The following is a 20218-nucleotide window of genomic DNA, read 5'->3' as shown; positions in this document are numbered from 1 at the left end:
GTGTTAAAAAATGTAAATAATTTTTAAAGAAATATATTCACACATGTTAAGGAAGTGAGGATGTGACATCAAAGTGTCATATCTCCTTAACAGAGCATGCTATCATGGTAGTTTCTTCACTGTTCTTTTTGTCTTTTTGTGCTCTTTCATACAACATAGACATGTCAAACACCTGAACCAATCCTTTAAAGGATGGACATGGCGGGCGGTAGAGTTCGGGAGAGAGAGGAGGGGGGGGGGTAAATGTTTTCTTACAAATCTATAAAGTAATCTGTGCACTAGTGTGAAAGAGATTTAAAATTTTAAGTGAAAGGATCACCGAAAAAGAACAATATTCATTTACTAATTAACATCTTGTAAAAAAAAAACTCTCCAGTCAAGAAAGAGAAGGATCATAAATGAAGCGGACGTTGATATATTTTACGGCACGTATGAAAAACCATCCAGTATCTTAATGACACAACAAATTCTGGAATACAATATAAAATCGTTACAAAGTTTCATAAAATTTACAACGCAATTGTAAGCACTTTTTGTTATAAATATTGGCAAATCTATATAGGCCTACTTGACTTGTTTTGTGACAAACATGATGTTCACACTTCTGACAGGTTTCCATGGTGACAAAAATTGAGCAAGGCGGTCTTCACTGAATGCGGGAGTTTGGTACCATGAGCCGGTGCTGTATACCTTTTGCCACGTTGAATATATATATGGTATAAGTACATTAAAACTATACACTCGGGCCAGTTTTTGGTTCTTATCCATATTAACATTTACTGCCAATATGTATTTGTTTGCATCCCACACACTAACTATTCCTTTCTGTAGGCTTGCTGGCCACCAGAGGGAGGGAGAGATACACCTTTGGAACAGCCGTAAATGATCAGGTTATTAACTTGAAAGGTCGTAAAAAGTCACGTGATTCGCAGATTGTATCTTTTATGTATATCTACTTTGAGCGGTTCAAAGTGCACAAATCGCAAAACATAATGATAGTATAAACAAATTACGATTACGCATGTGCACCTTGTGAGTCCAAATATCAGAATCAACCCATGCAACCTCCCTCCACATACTAGCCCCCCCCCCCCCCCGATATCGATATCTATCAATAATATTGAACGGCTTTCAGTTTGAGCCATTTACTTAACCTTATTGTGTCAAAGTATATTGCTTGCGAAAGTCACCCAAATAAATTCTATAGAGTTTCTTAATTTTGAAAATAAATGATTGAAAAAAAGCTCATCTTAAACAAACTGAATATATTCACACTGCCCCACCCTAGCACTTTGGACCGAATGATTAAATGGTATAAGAAATGCCTCGCCTAACTTCTAATTTAGGGATGATTCTGATAATTTTTAAGGATTTTTGCTCGTCTTAATTATTAAATGTCTATCATTTGAAGTGGCCACAAAGCAGGTAAATATTTAATAACTCCACTCTATGACCACAAGAGTGCAGCATGCATTATATGAACTATGATAGCGGATGGACATATAATTAAGGAACACTCCAAAAACGATGGAAATATTTGACTTATTTTATACAAATTTCTACATAGGTGTAGTTAACTATTACTGAATAATATACCTGCATGTGTTTTATATATAAACAGATGATATTTCTTCTTCTGAACCAATAAAAAAAAATTGCCCAATTGAAATGAATTTCTGAGCGATTTGATGAAAATGAAGAATCAAATATGACAAACATTATTCCAACCTCACTATTATTTCTATTTAGGTAAAATATGCTACCATTTGCTTTTTATTCGTGTCTCGTAGGAAAAAATTTAATAACGTTTTTATTATTATTAAATTTTTTAAGATTCTCCTAAAGTCGTAAAGTGAATTCTAAAATCTGCCGTATTTGTAAAACAAAAATCAATATTGTTATATATTCTATGAATTTGACAAAAAACAATGTGTGTACCTATTGCAGAGTCGATAAAGAAGTTCTAAAACAAAGGAACTACTATCGACAATACTTTTAGAAATTAGGATACAACCAGGCTCTCTCTCTCTACTCAAACTGTAACCTATGAATGTAATATGGCGTCTTGTAAAGATGTAACCAGAGATACAGGATTGATGCCATATGTTAATATCATTATTAGAAGTACTACATGACGGTTAATGGGTTCATCATTAATACCGATACGTTGTTATCGAATAAACGATCGGTCAAAGTAAACCAATCAAGTTAGCTAATAATAATTCGGATCCTTGTGATGAATAACTCCGCCAAATATTATTTCCGCTTGAGAGACAAATCAGGGGTTTACAAAATCGTGTCAGGGAGGCCTCTTTCTTCGCTCTGTGATGCCTATAAACGCATCGTCGGAGATGGAACATTCTATACCCTTTGTTTTTCTATGCATATTTTCCAAGCTGAATTAAACAGTGTTGCCATGGAAACCAATGTCAGTTCAAATTGTAAATTCATGTAATGGACCTGAATATTTTCGATTCAGTGTTTGCAAAAAGCCGTCGAGATGTATTAAAATAAAATAACAAAATTTATCAATGATGTCATTTTTAGACTTACTCAAGTCTTATGTCTTGTCCATGTATGGATGAACATTGAAATATTAAAAACTCCCATATTAAGTGGGAATTGTTTTTCTTTTAAACTGTTTACGAAAATTGTTTTATCTTAAATTACCTCAATCGCAGGGGCGTAGCGAGCGGGGGGGGGGGGGGGTGTGGGGGGGTGTCACACCCCCCAATAATTTGGTCGCTGTCGGCAAATTTTGGGTCTGTCGGCAAAAGGAGAAAAGGTGCAGAGAGCGGAAGGGGAAGAAAGAAGGAAAGCTGAATAGAGAAAAGGAGAACGGGAGCTTCTTCCGTGCCAAATTTGACTTAAAATATGCAGCAGATTGCATCTAAGGACGTTTCAAAACTTAAAAATTTTCCAAAGGGGAGGGGTAGACCCCCTACCCTTAGACCCCTCCCCCATTTCAGTCACCACTTCCAGATCCGTCGGCAAATCAAATTTGACTTAAAATATGCACCAGATTGCATCTAAGGACGTTTCAAAACTAAAAAGTTTCCAAAGGGGAGGGGGACACCCCCTCCCCTTAGACCCCTCCCCCATTTCAGTCAACACTTCCAGATCCGTCGGCAAATCAAATTTGACTTAAAATATACACCAGATTGCATCTAAGGACGTTTCAAAACTAAAAATTTGCCAAAGGGGAGGGGGACACCCCCTCCCCTTAGACCCCTTTCCCATTTCAGTCACCACTTCCAGATCCGTCGGCAAATCAAATTCTCCACACCCCCCCCCCCAACAAAAACCCCTTCGCTACGCCCCTGCTCAATCGCATATAACAAAGATGATGGATGTGGTTTGTTTCACTTTTAAACAAAGCAAAGACTGTAATCAAAATTAGTAAGATAACAAATTTTTACACGTTTGGGAAAGCTATAATTCTCTGAGCAAATGTTTGGGTTGCTACCGCAGACATTAGTCAACAGAGTGTAGAACCCATTTGTTCGTTCTCTTATTAGTCACTTTTAAAAAAAAAAATATTCAGAGTAATTTATCTCCTTCCACAAGATGTTTGTATAATAATTATCAAAAAGTGTTAATAATTAACCTGCTATTGTGAAGAAACACGAAATTGAACTTTGATACCAAACGGGCTGATGGTTAGTGACTGGCGCAAGATGGTAATTCACGTATAACGGTTCTTGTCGATTTTTATCCGTATGTCTTACCATTCGAATATCAACACCTGGTGAGCACACAGCTTCAAGAAAAATATCGAAATAGAACTATACCCACGGTGATTTTATATCGATACCGAAAAAAGACGAGTTTTGTTTTATAAAACTTTTATGCCGTTGTATTTATAGGTAAGTTATAATGTTTAAATTTTGTTTGCTTTACAATGGCTCTTCATTGTGGGATTTTTAATTCTTTATATCCCAGACTGGTAACATTAATCTTGATTAGAAATTCAGTAATTGGATGTGTAACCGTTTTATTGTTTTTGGTCCAGGTGTGGGCGTGTGGCGGGAACGTTATGTAAGAGATGTTCCCTCCCACGCTAAACTGATGACTAATTATACGACATACTTAAGAATATTTTTTGTGTGTGTGTATGTGTGTGTGATAATGTTTCTGACTCAAATCTGAAACTCAAAGTAATCTTTTACGTATATTTACGAGTGACGGAATTATTTTATTTAATGTTTTATATATGTTATTATATTAATTAATTTTGCTTTTTAATTTAATCTCGTCAACTTTCAACAAGACGTGAAATCATTCTTGAGTTTTCGGCGGTTAGTGGAATGTACGTGATAGGTATCTATAACAGTTAAGCATGTATACTAATTTGAATCTATTTGCACAGCTATAGAGAACAACCAATAAAGAACACACAATCAACGACTTCGCTACTGTATATACGCCTATATGTACACAACAAATATCATATTTGGCTAATCGCCATACATAGCTAATAAAGGACATCGACTGTATATATGCTAATATGCCACGTGATATTTAAATTGATTCCCTTCGCATACTTTCAAGGATTTTTGTAACTTTATGTTTTTCGTAAAACTCATATTTTGTGTAATAAAACTTGAACGTCGAATATATACAATGTAAATGTAATGTAATGTAAATGAAATCTTATATAGCGCACTACGCGCGATGCATCTGTGCGCTTTACAAACAATCTAGAATATACAATGACATAAAACAGTAAATACATAAACTAGTAAACACAGTATACGCATAATTTACGTAATTGTTTAGGCCTATACTTATCTCTATGGAAATGATAAGTTTAGTATAACAGCTCTATATAGAAAATTATAAAGGTTTGACTGTTCCCTTTCGAGCAAAAAAAAGATGAAACAAGATTTATGGAACAATCTGTATAAGAGAAGGATTATCAGGAGTAAATAAAGAGTAATATTACTTTAAAACGTATAGTCATACACTGGATCCTTGATAAACAACCAGTGGCGTAGGAAGGTACTTTTGAGTGCAATATAGCACACTTCAAACACCCACTCCATTTTGTAAATAATTTTGCATTTTCACCTGGACTTAGATGCAATTTGGTGCTCCAAATGAGATTTTTTTCTCATTTGGAAATGAAAAAGGGGTTTTCTGACTTGCGGAGCGGGGGGGGGGGGCGGAAGTATCATATTTTTCACTGGGGGGCTGGCGCCCCCAGCCCCCCGGTTCCTACGCCCTTGTAAACAACATATGGATGTCAGTGAACTACGTGCGTACTATTTAACAACAACAAAGCCATTTATCTCAATAGATTACACGTAGTGCCTCACATAAAGAAGAGACGGTAATCTGTAATATAGAACCGATTCTGCGATATATACCGTTAACTCCAGCTAAACTTCTATGCATAGTTTCCTATAATCTTTTTACACATCATGCAGGCTGCCATTGCAGAAATCCGGCCAAGATACCGTAGAATGCCTTATTCGGGTTCAGGTCAGAGTTCGCCGTCGACGCGACGGTCCAATGCAGCTTACCAGCCGACGGTAGAGGACTCCCCACCGGTCGCGAGGAGGGAAATGGGCCTGTTTGATAACCCCAAGATGTTCACCGCATTCGTCTGGTTAGCAAACATCGGTCTCGCCGCTTCCGTGACATACCTAGGAGCATGTACTTCGACACTGGAGAAGAGATTTCAGTTAAAAAGTTCGCAGACGGCTTTCTTCTTCACTGTCACGGATATCGTTGGCCTATTTACGGTTCTATTTGTGATATATTATGGCCAGAAGAGAAACAGGGCCCGTGTTTTAGGGGCGCTCTACTTAATTTGTGCTTGTGGCAGTTTCGTGTGTTCGATACCCCATTATCTCTATAGTTTGCCTTCCGCATTGGATCCTGCAACGCAGTCGAACTATACTGGAGAGGTAAAGATTAACTTTATTTGGTTAATTTGAATAATTTATCACGTGTATTTTTGTAAAAGTTTCAATCGTAAATATATAGTATGCTCTATGCCTATATGTCAGCTATTTGTTTGGAGTATCAGCCGGTCTGTCGAATTGTTTACTTACTCACCATTTCACTACAATTTTATCAATATCGATCAAGGCCAAATGGCAAATATGCCACACACTCTTAAATCCAAAGAGTGAAGATTCACTCTTTGAGAGTGTTCACAGTGAACACTCCCAAAGAGTGAACACTGGTCGATAAGTGTTATTTATAGTTTTTCTCTTCAGAGTGAATTTTAACTAATTTAACTCTGACGTAATGTAACTCTGATACATTGAAAACACTTACCCATTTTAGTGCTAAATTTGCTATTTAGTCAGTGTTAGATAAGAGTGACTATAACTGAGGTAGCCGGAGTGGTGTGGGGGGGGGGGGGGGGGTTCCGACTAGGCCCAAACTACTTGTCCCCCTCCCCCCTTCCCCTGGTCACTCCTCTAATTCTTTAAACATTAAGAGTGCACGAGGGCCCCACGTCTAAAGTTGCATAACCGTTACCGCCCTTAAAGCGTGTTTTGCTGCAGGACTTTCCAATAAAAAAAAATATATAATAAACTGGAAAGGACCTGGCTACAAAACTAACTATAACGGCAACATTGGCAAAGTCACTCTTGTGATAGTCACAATGATATGCCTATAGTGAACAATAACAAAATTTCAAAACGAAATACAAAGGAGGAAAAGAAGAGATATGGGAAGACTATGGAAGCGTAAAGGTGCCGTTAACATGTTAAGATCTCTCTCTGTAAATATTGTATCAAGTTTCAACAAGATGATTAATTGTTCGAATAATACGTTAAAAATTTGCAATAAATAGACGAACTCATTGAATCTATAGTAAGTGAGGATGTCAACATTTTGTTGAAATATGACAAAAGAAGTTATTTATCAAATGTCATCAATTTAACCAAATTGCACCAAAATGATAAAATTTATCACTTAATATCATTTTGTAGCAACATGGTGAATATAACAGCTAAAATTGCAGAAAAAAAAATATTTTACCATTTTGATAGCACCCTTTAACGTTCCCATAGGGACAGAAAATGTAAAGTACAATTCGAGATTTGAAATTTTGCTTTTTAAACACTGTTTTTTTCTTCTTTTTCTTGTGGTCATTTGAAGAACGGAGAAGACCGTTTCTGTACCACTGAGACCGCACATGGCAGCAGTGACAGTGAGCATCATTATGATGCTGATGATGATGATTGTGATAACGGTTTGAATAGTGAATCGGGAGCTCTTGTCAATCAGGCATGGTGGATTCTCCTTGGTCAGGTTCTGACCAGTTTTAGCAGCGCTGTGTTTCCACTTATCGTCTCTTGTATTGACGACAAGGTTAGCAATCGAAACTCTGCAATGTATATCGGTAAGTAGAAAAAGGACCCACCAAACCACCCACCCATCCAACCCACTTCATCCCTTCCAACCCACATCATCCCGTACCAACCTACTTCATGCAATCCAACCCACTTCATTGATGACAAGGTTAGCCATCGAAACTCTACAGTGTATATCGGTCGGTAGAAAAGGGACCCACTATCCCACCCACCCATCCAACCCACTCAATCCCATCCAACCCATTTCATCCCATCCATTTGCACATACGTTACATGGCTGTCGAGTTTGTTTACAACAGGAATCATAAATACATTTAACTGGTTTTAATCATGTACAATGTAAACGTTAAAAGGCCTGACATTTTAAATCCTACACAGTATGCTTGCCCAACCTATTTTTTATGTCTTCTTACTAAAAATTTCTGCAATAGATATGCAGTTTATTAACAGTGTTTTCTTCTCTCATTTACTAACTCAAGTTCAAAATTATTAGAACGACAACAAGTAAAATATTCCATTGTTCCTTTCCTACATTTACCAAGTTAAAAATGCATGCCACTAACATACACTATAGCATTGGTACAAGTAGACGGCTTACATGAGAGAAGAACCTCCCCTCTCTCCCCTCCCCTCCCCTTCACCCCCCCCCCCCATACCTTCTATCAGTCTCTCCAGCCACCCTTTTCTCGTCCAAGTAAGGAAATGACTGTAAAATGTCTTTATTATTTTCTTAGTCACAAGGAAGTAATATTTCATCTCTCCTGATTTTTCTTCTAGTTCAATTACGGTGCTACATTACTATAAATAAAAAATTTCCATACACCTGTGATAAGCCTATGTGTGTATGTCTACACAGTATATCGCTCCCATAGGTCGCCTTAACCTACTCAACCCAGAAAGTCAATACGGCTTTGTATTTTTTTTTTTTTTACTTCTGACGAGTGAGATAGATATTATCTCAAGTGGTTTTATTGTTCCCCATGGCAAAAAGAATCATTTTAAGTGTCGTTATCATGTTGATGTCTGACTATGTACACTGATTATAATGCTATACCAGTCTGAATATCTGCGTTTATCAAGATAGTAGCCATTGTTACTTGTATTATCAGACATCGTAACATGTACCTTCTTATCATAACTTAACCGTGCAGTACTAGTATAGGCTATACTAATTTATTTATTAATGACATGCTATGCCTGCCAGGTCATTGCGATTAGTGGCGTATGTATGTAGGTATGTATTTTAGATCCTCCTGCCAGCAGGAACTCGCGAAGAAGCCTCATTGGCTTATCAAAGCCGCAAGCTGACCGAAGTCAGTCTCTTACATTCATATTTAGCGTCCATGATTATGAATTGTTAATTGTCAACAACTCTGTAACTGAACGACATATTAATCTGGGAGTGACTCGAACCAGGGACTTTATGATTGAAAGGCACCGACGTTAACCACTGAGCTAACACTCCACTGCGTACCAGCGTATCAAGAGAGAAAGAGCGAGAGCAAGGGGTGGGGGAGGGGGTAGGGGGAGCAGGGGGTAGGGGGAGCAGGGTGCCTTGCAAGTACATGCACATTAAGGCTCTGTGCTTTCCAGCCATAAATCATATATTGTATTAACACACAACTATAGTGTGTTTTGACACAAGTTCCCTGTTTACTCTGCACAGCAGGCAGCTAGACTGGTGACATCAGGGGAATTCATTCCTTCATCAGTTTATCTATAGGTCAATATTCCAAAAGATAACCCTTCCAATGATTAACTCCACGATTGAATCGTTTAAATGTAGTTCATTTGAGCCATGGGATGTAGTTTTGTTACATACTTTCTATCACATATATGTTGAACATAGTTTTTTTTTTCTTACTTACCTTTTCATCTTTAAGAATTGTTAGTTCTCCTTCAAATAGTTACACATGATAACTAAACAAGAGTTAAAGGAAGATTTTTTAAATGCAAGTCTTTTTGGAGGGTGGAGGGTGGGGTGTGGGAGATGCGGGAGAGGGGAAGAGGTTGGTAATTGAGGCGGATAGAAGGAGATAAAATGAGATAAAAGGAGTATGGTATAATATTTGTTATTTTTATGTCAATTCTGATTCTGATCAATTATACGTAAAATTTGCAATCATATTAACAAAAACAAAAGAAGAATGATGATAAACCAAAATGATTACATCGCCCAGTAACCTCTTTGTTCCAAACTCACGTCATTACTGAAACATGTAACGCTATAAAAATCAACAAAGGGTATAGTTGACGTGTTTTTACATTTTTTCCTTCTATTCACAGCCGTTCTCTTTACCACTTTTCCGATCGGTGCAACCCTTGGCTACATGATCGCATTCATGTGCCTCGGTTTACCAGTATCTTTCCCCTTCGATACCCTTGAAACGTATCCCATAGGGCCAGACGATCCTCGCTGGGTAGGTGCCTGGTGGCTCGGTTTTGTGGTGTCCGGATGCATGGTACTTTTATTTTCCTGTCCTGTCTTTTGTTTTGCTGATCACCATCCTCTTAAGATATCCAAGAACAAAGCTGCAGGTAGTCGGGAGCAGGAGGGTTCGGTGGACGACAAGAATGATACAGAGATGGGTGATGTATCCCTCAGCTTCCATATGCCTAACATTGAAGAAGACGAGGGTATCACTGGATTTGTCAAAGGTATCAACAATTTGTGACCAAATATTATCTCATATTATTATGAAATATGGATAAGGACGTACCCAACCTCACTTCTTCGAATCTGGGGATGTGATGGAGAACGGGCGGATGGGTTGGGGGGAGGGGGGTTGGGGGGTGGTCACTCTTACATTCAGGAGAGTCTAGATGGTGGTCGGGCTCCTCGGACAAGTATGATACTGAGTCCTGTTTATATAGTCTTCAATTTTTGAAGTGACCCATAAATGACCCCGAGCCACACAGCTGCAGCCCCTCAGACCAACCCCTCCATATCATCAGACATGCTGTTGTATTTACGCAACTGTTTGCGTTGAAAGCATTATCCCCTCCATATACATGCTCAATACATAAAAGTATATATAGAAGTACATATATATAGAAGTACATATATATATATATATATATATATATATATAAATAAATATATATATATAAATGAAAATCGTAATATATATATATACATACACATATATATATATATATATATATATATATATATATATATAGCCTATGTATATATATATATATATATATGTATGTATGTATATATATATATATATATCCAAATCACAAGCCTTAATCCATATTATATTTTTGTTCATTTATCTTGTATCCAGGATTATTAAAGTCGGTTCTCCGAGTGTTACGTAACTTTACGGTAATGGCGATGATATTGGCCACTTGTGCTAATACGGCAAGTCTTGCTGGAGGGAGAGCCTTTGGTCCCAAGTATATCCAAAATCAATTTAATCTAGATGCATCTAGGGCTGCCCTCTTAACAGGTAAAGTAAAACTAATAATCTAAGATTCTACAGATGAAGGGGTTCATGGGATATTGCCAACAGGTTATCCTTTCAAATTCCAAAATTTTCCGTATTTCTGGAGATTTTGATCTAAAATGAGGACATTGAGTTTTGTCAAGTTACAGTGCTAGTAAGTTAATGTCTCACAAACACGTTAAACTTCTTTAAATGTTGCAGTAAAAAATCATCATTAAGTTTAAAGATGAGTGGCTGTTATTACTATTTTATTTTTTTAATTGTGTGACCATTAACTTCTGTAATATATATATATTTTTTCTTCAGGGAAGGAGAGTGGGTGGGATATAGTTTTTAGATTAATATTACGTCGGAATTCATTCAATATAACAATTCTATCCCATTATGACTGGCACTTTATGCTTCTCTTTTTGGAACATTTCTCCATAGGCGTTGTGGTCATACCGGCTGCCTTCATCGGTACCCTATCAGGCGGCTGTATTATACGAGCATTCAACCTCCAAAACAAGGGCAAAGCTATGATGATCTTAGTTCTACACATTGGTTGTTTCTTTACCACTATAATGTATCTCTTCATTGGATGTCCAAACACACCGACTGCTGGGCTTACTGCTCCATATGAATCAAGGGATAGTTATTCTTCTAGTTATGTCGCGTAAGTATAGCTATAGGCCTAACTGTTGTGTATTATGATACAATTTTTAAAACTGCCTCTATTTTATTACGGAGGTACATGTGAAAGGTCATCAAACTTGCTATACCATATTATAGCAAGCCAAAAAAAGTAAAATTGCTTCAATTTTTAAAACTCTTTTCCTGAAATGGTTGCGATCCTTTCGAATTATTCCTAGTACGTTGAAGGTTCTTAAATGAGAGCATGCAACTTCTCATGCCATGCAGGGAACAAGTCCTATGGTATCACTTTGCGTTGTTGGATCTATAGAAGAAGATGAGAGAAACCTTTCATGACTGTCTAGCATCATTAAAGGGTGTGAAGACTCGCGCACAAAGAAACGTCTGATGCCAAATGAGGTGTAACAGAAGTGTTAGACGCCCTGTAGACGCCACCATCGATCCCAGAAAATACACACACAGCTTGCTACCGTCGGTTATTAGACACTATAGTGTACAGTCAATACATACAGCTACGGTCAATACCCACAACACAGTGTACATATAGCAGCGATGGACATCTCAGATCCAGATAAAAGATAACAGCGTTTTATTATACATACATTACATACATATATGTTTCATTATATATACATGCATACACACATACACGCATACATACATACATTACTCTCTGCATTTTGTAGCGACAAGAAAAAAACTTCACTTGCAAGCAACGGAAAGTTAACTTTTTCAGAGGGCGGCACGCGGTTTGGGGCGAGTCTTCAATGCCTTTAAGACGATACGAGTGACGAAAGCATTCGATTAATGTTCATTCATTTGCTTCGTATGTAAGTTAGTGTGAATTATGATAGTGATGAAACTATACAATTTCCGTATCAGTATTTGTGCAATAGGGAAACGAATCGTTGTATGTTCTTGATCAAGTGTTATCCAGGGTAACTAATGGACGCGAAGTATGTTGTTCCTTATTTTCGTTTCAAACCAAAGCCTGGTTTACATGGACTCGTATGTCATAGAAATCAAGAGTAAAGAGTAAACTTTGTTAAGAACTCACCATGTTTATAACAATGTTCAACAGTGTTCGACTTCATTCTACCCACCTTCTCACTCTTCCGTACCCTCAACTCTCCTCCCTATACCTGCACCCCCCCCCCACCCCTTTCATCTTGCTTTTAACCTTATCACGTCTCTTCTTTTACTTGTTGTATCAAACAACATATAGGGGGGAAACGCCATCAGATTTAGACCATATGTGCAATAATGATTGTGATTGTACAGTCAACTACCAACCGGTATGTGGTTCGGATGGCATCACTTACATCACACCTTGTCACGCTGGATGCAAGTCGCAAGAGACCTGGGAAATATCTGGGAAAAACTCAACAGTACGTAGCTATATGAATATTCATAACACTCAGTGCATAAATGAATATATAAGTGTGTAAATGCTTGAGTTTTAGATTGCGTACAAAAATTATGTCCTGAGCGACGCCCTTAGGGCGTAGCCATGAATTTGCCAAGGGAGGGGCAAACCTGTAGGCAAACTTGCAGAGCCGTAGATTCTGCATTGAAATCTATCTATAAGCGTAGCGCCACCATGAGTTGGCACTACGCGTACAAGAAAATTTTGGCTGAAAATACCTCCAGGTCGCTGGAAATGGCACTTCCCGGGCCTTGTAAGTTGCATCTATGCTTGAAATAACTAGCGATATCATCAAAACATACAAAATATATGCTCAGGGGGGGGGGGCGGTCGCCCCTTCGCCCCCTGGCTACACGTCTGCTTTAGGGTTGGATACCTACCCACTACCAACCACTCCCCCACCCCTGACTTATAAGTCACTGCTCTGAGGGATCGCTCTTTGCCATGCATAATCTGAAATTTACAAAATTTTAGAAGTATGCTTTACTTTTTGGTTACAGGTTTTTATTCAATGCAGTTGTGTACCGATAGATTTATCCAATGATTTCTACCAAGAAGACGAAGGGTACGCTTTCTCTGAGGCTTGTCCTACAGGCTGTGATAATATGTGGATAGTTTACATAGCTGTCAATATGCTATTTTTCACTCTGGTTACTTTTGCCGCAAATCCGACGCTGATGTTACAGATCAGGTAGGTCACATACAGTGTAAAGTGCGCTATACCGTGAGGGGGGGGGGGATGCATGAACGAGGGGATCTACATATGATCAAAAACTACATTGCAACATATGACTTTGAAGTACCCCCTTATTCCCAGTTTTCCCCCTCCCCAGGTTTTCACCATCCCCCCAGTCGTTCAACACTATAGCTACGGTTTATAGCTGTTAAAGATAAGTATTACCACTTTCCCGCGCTATACCAAACGAGTTAACCAGCGATGTACTCGTGATTGGCGGCCCCTTATATGGGACCACTTCTCTACTGTGGTGCGGGGGGGGGGGGTTGCGCCATACCAGTCGCGGAAGCCACAGTAAGTTGTATATGTGTAGCCACGGATTACACCCCAGTTTAATTGTATACAATCCCGGCGTTACTTTTTATTTTGAGTCGAATCTCCTTCTTGCTTATAAATGCTCATTTCAGATTAATAACAAGCTTCCAGTCGGTTTTTTCGTTAATGAGTTTCTTTTTCACTTTTATTAAAGTTTTCATTGTTTTTCTTTTACAGACTCGTTGAAGAAAGGGACCGATCAGTTATGATGGGGATTTCAAGTGTGTTCATGAAAGTTCTCGGTGAGTTCTGACAGTTTCTCGTTCATAATTCTTGCTTGAGGTTACATACAATAAGAATGTAAGCGATGTATAAAGTCTGTGGCCGACTCGCAAGTACTGAAAGAACGGCCAGCTACCTATGATAATGTTATATCGTATAATTAATAGGCTACGTCAATTGTGGAACGGCGGTTTTACGTTGGCCCACTATAGTGTTCTTTTGGGGGGGGGGGGTTGGGAGGGACGTGGAGAAAGAGAGAAGTTGACATATTATCTTTTTTCCGAGAAATAAATTGGGCATCTCTGTTGTTTTGAGACAAATAATTTGTAGACGCCTAAATTTATAATTTACATACTAAAAAAAAAAACAACCCCAGACCCGCCGATTTTTTTTTCAATGGCACTAATGGGCATTCGTAGGATTGCGATTTTCACACAACAGATATGTAGATCAAGGGGTCCACGAATCATTTCTACGAGGACCACACAAACAAACAACAATTGATTGCAACAAAGGGTTACAAATATAAAAATAAATTCACTGTACCTACGAATGAGCAATGTACAGGGTTTGCCGGTAGGTAAATGGACAAACTAATAATCTTAAGTGGCTCCTACATGCCCGATTAGTGCAATGTTGTTGGCAGCTTTGCTTCTTGGTGAGCGGATTGAACTCTACAGAAAACCACTAATGTAGATGAATGCCGTGCTGAGCGTTTGCGTTTTGTCTCACATAGAATATAGCATACTGTATACTTTTCTCTTGTTTATACATGTTTGATTTTATATCAAATTGGTTTGGTTTATTTTTTAGAATAGGTCAGGATCGATGGCCAGACACTGGTTTTCTTATTGGTTTGCTCTTTCGTTGCATGTTCCTTGTCTGGTCAGCGGTCTTTTGCTTCTTTTGTTGTGTGTTTGACTTGTATTCTTTTTGTATTTTATGACTTTTATATTTGTAAAGCGCCCTGAGACTTCTGTTACGGGCGCTTAATAAGAACTGTTTATTATTATTATTATTTATTGTTATCATTACTTTTTTGGAAAACGATCTATAGAACTTTCGTTTTTATGTTTTCAGGTTTTATCCCGGGTCCAATTTACTTCGGTGCTAGTATAGAGAAAGCTTGCCAACTTTTTCAGACATCTTGTGGGAAAACTGGCAACTGTATCCTCTACGACCTACCCAGTCTACGGTTTCACTTTTACGGGCTGATAGCTTCACTACGAGCTATCGATCTTTTTTTCGCCATTTTGGTCTTCCTTTCGGTCTGGGTCTTCAAGAAAAACACTAAGGTAATGGGAAACTTATTTTATTATTTGGAAGGGTATAGCGGATGTTTGTTTGCTTGGAGGGCCGAGTGAGGGCCGAGGGGAGATAGTAAAGGCGGGATGGAAATAGAGGTTGGGGGAGGTTGACCGCGCAATCTATTGAGATCCTGTCGCGTCCGTCCCAGTACGGTAAGGCAGATTTCGATGGTCGCGTGGCAGGGACGACACGAATAACGTGAATAACCAGTCCAACAGAGAGATATAATGATTCGTACTATTTATTTCGCAGGATTGATCAGATTAAATATGTGGAAACCTATATAATTAGTGTAATTTCTAGTATATTGTACGTGCTTTCACACACGGAGACCTTACACAGTAGAGGTATACAGTGAGACTGAATTGGCTTACAAAACTGTCATACATGACGAGGCAAAAGACAAGATACTTTCTTCCAATCATAAGTTAACGTTTAAGTCACATGACAGCAGCAGCCAATCACACTACACATATGTTTAATTCCAAGAAATCATTAAAGGGATAAGTTAAACAGAGTATATTTACATACATCTGCATATATTAAATATACATGAGGGTTCACGACACTATAAGTGTATGACATAACAGATCCTCATTCAAGAATCAACTTCAACACTTTTGAAGTACGATATAGCGCCTTGTGCATGAGACGTGTCCGAAAACGTGCATTTGCTTGTGCATGTCCATTTGCAGGTGTAGGTGGATATGCAGGTACATGTGCAGGTGTTTGTACTTGTGTAAGTTTCTGGAATGAGCGTACCGTGGAAACACGTTGCTTCTAGAGGAGAAAGGGCAGGGTGGGATGGATCAGAGAATTTCGTAAAATATTGACAATATTCTGGTGTTTAGGTTCGAATAAGAAAAAGTATCAATAGTAAACTTAAAAGTATAGTTGTAAGGTGATCATTCTCTTTCATGGTGTCAAATGATACATAGGCCTATACTAAGCTAGATAGCCTACACTAATTGAAAGAAATGTCAAAATAAGACTAGACTTGGTAAAATGTCCTATACGTGTAAATAATTGCTATGTTTTTCGCTTTGTTTTCGTTTTCGGTTTTTTTTTCGTTGCTTTTTGGTCAAAACTGCGGTTCTGTTTTGTTATGATTTTCAGTGGTTAGTTCGGTAAGGAACCGACGCATGGTATACATATACGCCTCCGTTTCTTCCTTGTTATAGTGGCTGCAGTTTAGAATGAAAGGGCGCAGTCAGTGTTGATGTGTTTGGCCATGTTTTTCAGCGTCAAGTTGATTCCATCATATATATGATTGTACACTGGTAGGCTGAAAATAACAAAACGCGTTTTATGCACTTGTAGGTTCAGAATAACTGGGTTTGGGTTTTTTTTATTAATAATATTGTGATATTTGTTTGCGGTGGTTGGTAAATATACGAAGTTCACTTGAAAACGCCGCATTCTTCGTACTACTCATAATAATTCCATTCTTTACACATAGCAATACAAAGGAATGGAACTGCAGGATAAACAACAGGTATCAGACTCAACAGGAGTAACAGTTCAAACCTTCAAAACCGAGCATACCACAGCTTGAAATCAGTCATCTCTACCTACCTCTGAGGAACAGCTAGCACACGCTATACTTCTTAAGAAGAAGCAGAAGTATGCGGGGTAAAAGCCGAAGGTCCCATACATGAAGGCCACTTACGGTGGTCCGGAAGGGCCTTAAACTGCACATGATACTCAATGTTGAGCTAACAAGCTAACCTCCGTGATATATTGCCGAGTTGCTTGTGTGTGTTTTTTCCTAAACCTGACAACACAATTTATCATCGAATTGTGAAGTATCACTAACATTATCACATTTTTTTTGCAAAAATTGTAGAATCTGTAGCCACTCAAGAATCCCTCTAAATGTATTACATAGGCCTAAAATATGACAGTATCCAACATGAATATGTTTCTATTCTGTAACCACGAATGATGATGCAAGAAAGGGGATACAAAGAATTATTCAGTCGAGAGATATTATACATTACGGTATATTGCTTTGTTGTTTATATAATATAAAATTTTGTTTCTTGATTGTCTCACAACAAAAGACATCTATATAGCAGGGCCGTATCCACGGAGGATGAAGAGACAATTCCACATCCCCCTCCCTACCTTAGTATAGAGTGAAATTGTTAGCATTATTGGATATTGCTCCAATCGGCTGCTCTTAAAGCTCCATGATTTCAATATTCATGAAATTGAACGAATGTTAATATTGATATGCAAATCATTTGGTGATATGTGATGATATTTGGTGATATAATCAAGCTCATGCATATTTATATATGTGGATTCATTTTGCAATTTGTGTACATGTATGGATTGTTTCTTAATCAGGCTTTGCTTGCAGATTCCATGTTTTTCAAGATTGTAAATAATGTTTGATCACCATTTTCGGGTTCGATCGTTGGGAACGGTGGAGGGGTAGGGTGGGGAAAAGTATGAAATATGAAATATGAAAACTATCGGTATACTTCAGGATATATCGATTCAATATAGCTGGATATATCGGTTCGAAAGTTATCGGCAAGAGAAAGTTATGATCCCAAAAATATTATTTGAAAATTATTTTCGCATCATTCCAATAGAAAATATATATTTGCCTCCCGACACATAGGATTAAACTTCGGAAGTTTCAAAAAGATGTTTACTTGAATATGTAAAAATAAAGCGATTTGTTAACAACACAAACATTAAAAGAATGCAATGACTTACACACTTATTTGTTAGCATATATTAATTGATCTTACAAAACAATTGTAGGTTTACCGTAACAAGAAAGCTACTGGGCTGTGTAGACCGGGGGGGGGGGGGGTGGAGGGAAAGGAGAAGATATTTCACGCTATGCACATTTAAAGCTAATAACGTAGCATATTCGTGTCTTCAACCAGGCAAGCATTCATTTGGGTAACTGCATGACTTTTACACAGTTGTCCATTGGATAACTTCAGTAATAGATCCATGACAACATGGTATTCACACTTTCTTGCTTGGTGACCCAAACCTTCACTTTATTCCTCTTTGCTACCTTTCCAGTGGCGCATATTATGGCCTGGGAAGCGGTTCTATTGGAAGCAGGTACTCCTATCCCTTTAAGAAATTTGTGTTTGATTAATGGTACTTAGTTTCGAAATGATGATGTCTTGCAACTTTTGAGAAAAATTATGTTGATGATTATATCCACCTTTTGCCCACAAATTTCGGCAATTTCTCCATTCTTAATCTTCTTCCCGATGTTATGGCGACCCTCTTATTTTTTGGTGACACTAAAGAGAGTCGCGAGTTCCATTACCAGGGCGATAGATTGTAAGTAGATCTACCGCCAATAAGCTGATTATAATTCGGATTAAAACTACCCAACTATAATCTATAACCCCCACTATAACCCCCACTATAACCCCCACTATAATCCCCACTATAATCCAGTCTCGTGAGTGAGATTACGAAATTTGTCAAACTTCTATAATCTATTGCTATAGCTTGTTATCACGTGGTAGGTTTGACTATTACGATATTAAAAGATGATGACTTTAATAGTATTCAAAAGCTGCTATGTTAATCAAACTCAGCCACTCAAGGACTAAAGGACAAGTTTTTGTAGCGTTCTCGTACTTTTCGTAACTTGGTAATTCTGAATCCCGTACGTCCGTATATATATATATATATATATATATATATATATATATATATATATATATATATATATATATATATATATACATATATATATATATACATATATAGAGTAGGTTGGCGTCTATCTTACATCTCTCATACATCGCCCACCAACCTACCAAGAACAACCGAAACAGAAAGCGCAACATCATTTGGTTCAACCCACCTTTTAGCAGCAACGTAGCCACGAACATAGGAGGCACATTCCTGAAACTTATCAACAAACACTTCCCGAAGACATCGAAACTACACAAGATTTTCAACAGAAACACCGTGAAAGTCAGTTACAGTTGCATGCCCAACATCGCCAGCATCATCAAAGGACACAACAAACGTATAGCAGCCACCCACACATCGAAAGAAAAGGAAGCCTGCAACTGCCGAAAAAAGGACACATGCCCACTAAATGGAAACTGCCAGGCATCTAACATCATATACAAGGCCGAAGTGAAAACCATCGACAACTGCAAGACATACATCGGCCTAACAGAACCCCCCTTCAAGCTCAGATACGGTAACCACAAGATGTCGCTCAACCACGAAAAACACCAAAACGCAACGGAACTCTCGAAGCACATCTGGCAGCTGAAACAGAACAACCAGCCATTCACTATCAATTGGTCGATCGCCAGCAGAGCCAAAGCCTACAGCAACGAGTCGAAGCGGTGCAACCTCTGTCTCACTGAAAAACTCATCATTATCAACACAGACAAACGGACCCTCCTGAACAAACGCCCAGAGCTCATATCGAAGTGTCGCCACGAAAACAAGTTCTACATAAACAACTCCAGTCCAACCACCAAACACCGTCAAGAGAACCACACACAACTAAGGAGCGAGCACCGAAGGAAGGCAAAAAACCCCAACAACAGATCGGACGCAAAAGAGAATACACCAACAGCCGAACACCGAAGAAAGTCTTACAAACCCACAAACAGAACGGACGCGAAAGAGAATACTCAGGCAGAACAATACACCAACAACCGCATAATCCCCGGTAATCCCGACGAGGATCCTATATATTCATGGAGCATAACTTGAAGCTACCAGTTGTCTGAAGATCGCTACAAAGCGTGAAACTCCGAGTTACAACTAC

General features: G+C 38.3%; 1 protein-coding gene across 1 annotated transcript; it reads left to right on the top strand.

Annotated features, from left to right (window-relative positions):
- The first annotated feature begins 3710 nt into the window (after positions 1-3710).
- On the top strand, positions 3711-18820 carry LOC139971340 (solute carrier organic anion transporter family member 3A1-like). The gene is made up of 11 exons (XM_071977695.1): positions 3711-3866; positions 5430-5912; positions 7123-7366; positions 9624-9995; positions 10631-10795; positions 11222-11447; positions 12651-12813; positions 13352-13542; positions 14080-14144; positions 15205-15419; positions 16892-18820. The coding sequence occupies exons 2-11, from the start codon at positions 5466-5468 to the stop codon at positions 16985-16987; spliced, it is 2184 nt and encodes a 727-aa protein (XP_071833796.1). The 5' UTR covers positions 3711-3866; positions 5430-5465; the 3' UTR covers positions 16988-18820.
- The last annotated feature ends 1398 nt before the right edge of the window (positions 18821-20218 follow it).

This window comes from Apostichopus japonicus, chromosome 8 (genome assembly GCF_037975245.1).
Source record: "Apostichopus japonicus isolate 1M-3 chromosome 8, ASM3797524v1, whole genome shotgun sequence".
In the NCBI taxonomy this organism is placed as follows: Eukaryota; Metazoa; Echinodermata; class Holothuroidea; order Aspidochirotida; family Stichopodidae; genus Apostichopus; species Apostichopus japonicus.
Note: the sequence above shows the minus strand (reverse complement) of the source record. Positions and strands in the feature narration are given on the sequence as shown.

Coding starts and splice junctions, on each gene's coding strand:
- LOC139971340 (XM_071977695.1), top strand. CDS start 5,466: ATGCCTTATTCGGGTTCAGGTCAGAGTTCGCCGTCGACGCGACGGTCC. Junction 14,145..15,204: donor TGTGTTCATGAAAGTTCTCG/GTGAGTTCTGAC, acceptor TTATGTTTTCAG/GTTTTATCCCGGGTCCAATT. Junction 15,420..16,891: donor TCTTCAAGAAAAACACTAAG/GTAATGGGAAAC, acceptor CTTTACACATAG/CAATACAAAGGAATGGAACT.